Here is a 5,065-nt window from a genome sequence, read left to right as displayed (position 1 = left end):
CGTCCAGCGCGTGGTGTTTTTTACAGCAGCGAAGGCAGACTAACTAGCACATTAGTAATCAGGGACATGTACATATTTTACAAATGGGTTACTATTTTCACTCCTCCAATTGGAAAAGTGATAAATGTTTAATAGCAAGCACCAGGGTGTGCAGGAGCAGTAACTGCCGTTCTCTGCTGGGCGGGACATAAATCGGTGCAGGCACTGGGGAGGGCAATTGGATAGTATCAAAAATTAAAATGTACATATTCTGGGGCCGCTGTGGGGCTCAGTCAGTTAAGCTTCCGACTCTCAATTTCAGCTCAGGCCATGATCTCAGGGTCGTGGGATGGAGCCTGACGTCAGGCTGCACGCTGGGCCTGGAGCCTGCTTAAGATTCTCACCCTCTCCCTTGGCCCCTCGCCCCCCCAAGTAAATATAAGCCTCTGGAAAAAATAAAATGCACATATCCTATGTATAATATATATAAAATTATTGAGGTAGAGCTATATATGGAGATAGTCTCTATATGGAATATGGATATGAAAAGTTTGTTGGGTGGAAAACCAGAATGAGAATAATATGACAACAAATAGTTTACTAGTATGACATATATGTATATGTGAATGCAAAGGAGACTGGCAATAAATACACCAAACTGGTTATAGCAGTTACTTTTGGGGAAACGGGATTGGCATTAGCAGGAAGGCTTAAGGAGAATTTAGCTTTATCTATGCTGATTTATCATTTTACTTTTATTTATTTATTGTTTTGAGTTTTTATTTAAATTCTAGCTAGTTAACGTATAGTGTAATATTAGTTTTAGGAGTGGAATTTAGTGATTCATCAGTTGCAATACAACACCCAGTGCTCATTACATCACACGTGCCCTTCTTAATGCCCATCACCTAGTTACCCCATCGCCCCCCACCTTCCCTCCAGCAACCCTCAGTTTGTTCTCTATAGTTAAGAGTCTGTTTCCTGGTTTGCCTCCCTCTCTTTTTTCCCTCCCTATGTTCATCTGTTTTGTTTCTGAAACTCCACATGAGTGAAATCATATGGTATTTGTCTTTCTCTGACTGACTTATTTCACTTAGCCTAATATACTCTAGCTCCATCTACATCATTGCAAATGGCAAGATTACATTCTTTTTGATGGCTGAGTAATATTCCATTGTATATATATACACACCACATCTTCTTTATCCATTCATCAGTTGATGGACATTTGGGTTCTTTCCATAATTTGGCTATTGTTGATAGTGCTGCTATGAACAAACATTGGGGTGCATGGGTCTCTTCAAATCCGTATTTTTGTATCCTGTGGGTAAATACCTAGTAGTGCAATTGCTGGGTCTTAGGGTAGCTCTATTTTTAACTTTTGGATTCATCATTTTACAAAGAGCATGTAATCATCTGTTACATTCATAATTTTAAAAAGCTATTACCTACTACCAACAGTTTAGTCAATTTTGTGGTGGTTTATTATGTTTATGCCATAATAATTAAACAAGTTGATAGCTTGAGACTAGGAGTTGACAAACTTTTTCTGTAAAGGGCCATATAGTTAATATTTTAGGCTTTGGGGGGCAATACTGTCTCTTTTGCAACTATTCAATTCTGCTGTCCTAGGGCAAATGCAGCTGCAGATGATAGGTAACTAACGAGCATGGCTGTGTTCTAATGAAATGTTATTTATAAAAACAGCTGGTGGGGGATGCCTGGGTGGTGACTCAGTCAGTTAAGCATCTACCTCCGGCTCGGGTCATGGTCCCAGGGTCCTGGGATCGAGCCCCACGTCGGGCTCCCTGCTCCGCGGGAAGCCTCCTTTTCCCTCTCCCACTCCCCCTGCTTGTGTTCCCTCTCTTGCTGTGTCTCTCTCTGTCAAATAAATAAATAAAATCTTAAAAAAAAAAAAAACAGCTGGTGGTTCACATTTGGCTTGTCAGCCGTAGTTTGCCAATCCCTGGTTTAGACTAAGTTTATTATATAACTAAAAGATATTTTTAAAAGTATATTGAAAAGTATACTTAAGAAATAAGTATATGGAAAAATTAATCTTTCCTATTAACCAACTAATTAAATAAGTAGTAGCCTCTGGGGCCTTGCTTAGAATATTCTGGACTCTGGCCATATCATTCGAGATCAAACGCCCATCACAGTGGAAATAATCCAGTCACCTTGGCCATCTTGGTGCTGACCATTGACCTTCCCAGCAACAAAGTCACACAGCCATCCGGTGTGGGAGGAGTCTAGTGCCTTCGCAGCTGACTCACTGAATCAAGGTTCAGTGGCCTGAGAGGTAGCTCCTGACCATCCCCAGATATGGTGTTGCCTTAAAACAAAGCCGCTGGCCATAGCCTCAGCCAGGCTGGGCTGTGATGTGGGGAGAAGGGGGGCTCGGTGGCACTGAGCACATGTAGAAGAGGTTTTGTTCTGCGGGACAGGGCGCCTACCCTGGCAAGTAAAGATAGAACACTCACTGGGCCAAAGCCAACTCAGCCCAAGGGCTGGGGAGGGGTTTGGAAGAGCCTCTGAGGGACCCCTTGCAGAGGTGATCAGGCCCTGTGACTGTCACGATGCTATGTCTCAGCCCTGGCCCCAAGGGCTGCCGACACTCACTCAGCAGCTGAGAGGAACCAGGGCTGAGCTGTTCCCAGCCCCCACAGTCCCGCACCTTGGTGTTTTTCTGGATCAGGAGACTCCAACTCTGCAACAGAGAGGGGGCCGATTGTACGTATGACTCATCACGGCTGACAGAAAATTGAGATTTCCACTGTGACTATTTCTTTAGGAGGCAAGTGCATGATCAGGAAGCATGGTTAATGGAACTCAATATTAAGTGATTATCTTCATGGTTTTTTCCATCCTGGAAATGCGAACAGCAATAAGGCCAACATGATACACAGCCCTCTATGGTGCTGGCCTCGAACGTTACAATATAATTGTATTCCCACTTTTTTTTTTTTTTTGGCAGGGAGCTGGGGAGGCAATCTCCCCCCCCCCGCCCCACCCCACCAGCAAAAGAGAAAGAAAGAAAGAAAATCCATACCTGCTTGGTGGCAATTTCTTTGCTGTGACTTCTCCTTTAGGGTCCGCTTTGAATAAGCAGGAACAAAGGCTCAACCAGAACCTCAGTCCCCCTGAAGTTGTTGCCTTGGTGAAGACTGGAGCATTACCTTAATCTTTGGCTTGTTGCAGTGGTGAACACCTCGCCCGGGCAGAGGCAGAGGCAGAGGCTGTGCTCCTGTTGGAGTTAAGCACGGCTTGCTCTGCCCTCGTCTAGGTTATTTCCCAGGATGTGAGCCAATCTGGTCTCTCACCTACATTTCAGTCCAGGTCAGACGGAGGCTCTGAGTGGCCCCCATCTGGCACTCCTAAGTCCCAAGTCCAGGGTTCCAACTAGCAAATGAACCGATTACCGTATTTACTCTCATTACATGCCCCCACTTTTTTCTCTCCTGTCTTCACTGTAAAACACTGGGGAAGGGGAGGAATGTTGCTAGTATCGCTTTGTCTAACTGGTTCTGTGCAAATTCATGCGTCTGGCCGTCTCTGTGCTGTGGCCTCCAGGGCAAAGTTAATTCGAACCTAGATCTCCTATCATGTCTTCATTTGTCTAAGCCACCTTCCTGGACAGTGTTACTTGACTGGATGATGAGCGAGGGCCAGCATGTTTAGGTGAGAGGGGGCACGCAGGGAGAGAGGAAGAGGGAAGGATGAGGGGGCTGAGCCCATTGCCAGGGAGTGGTCACCCACAGCTCTAGCCTTAGCACTGACGGCTGACCTGGAGCCAGAGAATGGGTGCAGGGCTCTGTCCTCCTCCAGGCCTGCCAGGAACCAGCAGCCCCTCACTCCTCAGCCTGATCCTTCGTGTTCCCTGGGAGGAGCCTGATGGCTGTTAGAGCTCTCAAGGGATAAGAATAGATAAAAGCCAAAAGCAGGGGGGTTTCACAGGTTATGTTTCTTCTACTTGCTTTTTTTAAAAGATGCTCTATGACAGGCATGGGGAGTGGACTAGGTCCATGCTTCTTGAGAATAGTAAAGCTGGTCTTGGGGGAAGGAAAAAGGGGAGCAGGAGGAGGAGGGGCGAGGGAAACTGATCAGTTAGATGGACAGGGATAAGAACTGGAGATTTATAAACGATTATCACGGTCTCCTCGGGAAAATTTGGACTTCCTTACACTTGTTTCTGATTTAAATTGTTTTTATCTTGAATTAGAAATTTTAATCAAGCCCTCCTGATAAGAAAAGCAAGAATAAGTATGGTTTTCTTGTTTTTGAGTTAAACTGGTTTCTTCTCTTCCCCTCAATTTTTCCCTCCTGGATGTGAGGAGGATTGGAATTTAGGGTCAACGTTTATCAAGTGATTGCTCACCTTGCTCTCCTCAACCAAATGCAGAAATAAGATGGTGCACGCGTCTCACTATTAGGGAGCTTCAGCCAGCAGTGGTGACTGGGACCCATGGCCATGCGACTCCTGTCTTTCAGTCCAGTTTTTCTGTCTATCCATAGGGGATTCTGCTAGGGCTGGGGAGCATTGGATTATAAATCCCACTGGTTGGCAGGTTGACTTGGGCCTTGGACAAGGAGGACCTAGAAAAGGTGAGATACTGGCTTGGGGTGCCAATGGAAGCAGCCTGTCTAGGGTGCCTGGTGACACCCCCAGTACTTGTAAAGCTATGACCAACAGGCCATGACCACACCCGGTGGTGGGGAGGTTGAAAAGGGTTAGGAACTCACTCCAGGAAACCTTTATTTCCAAGATTAAAAGTAGGCCTTTCTGGGAGCACAGAGGATTTTTAAGGCAGGAAAACATTCTTGTATGATACTAAATGGTGGATACATGTCATCAAACAAACATTTATCCAAACCCATAGAATGGGCACCACCAAGAGTGAACTCTAATGTAAACTATGGCCTTTGAGGGATTGTGATGTGTCGGTGTTGGTTCATTGATTGCAACAAATGTACCATTCTGCTGGGCGATGTTGATAACGGGCAAGCTATGAGGCTGAGCATGTGCAGGGTCAGAGAGCATATGGGGACTGCCTGTACCTTCCTCTCCATTTTTCTCTGAACCCAT

The 5,065-nt window shown here is 45.5% G+C and overlaps 1 protein-coding gene across 1 annotated transcript in view; it reads right to left on the bottom strand.

The window, feature by feature from the left end:
* NR1I2 (nuclear receptor subfamily 1 group I member 2) overlaps window positions 1-5,065 on the bottom strand; it is a 25,157-nt gene extending 20,092 nt beyond the window's left edge. Inside the window, exons 1-2 of the mRNA XM_036111760.2 lie at window positions 4,954-5,065; window positions 3,032-3,158 (exon numbers count right to left, since the gene is read on the bottom strand). Of these exons, the coding sequence (XP_035967653.2) occupies window positions 3,032-3,158; window positions 4,954-5,065 (239 nt within the window). The remainder of the gene's footprint in view (window positions 1-3,031; window positions 3,159-4,953) is intronic.

The sequence above is a fragment of the Halichoerus grypus genome, chromosome 1 (genome assembly GCF_964656455.1).
Source record: "Halichoerus grypus chromosome 1, mHalGry1.hap1.1, whole genome shotgun sequence".
NCBI classification, from domain to species: Eukaryota; Metazoa; Chordata; class Mammalia; order Carnivora; family Phocidae; genus Halichoerus; species Halichoerus grypus.
Note: the sequence above shows the minus strand (reverse complement) of the source record. Positions and strands in the feature narration are given on the sequence as shown.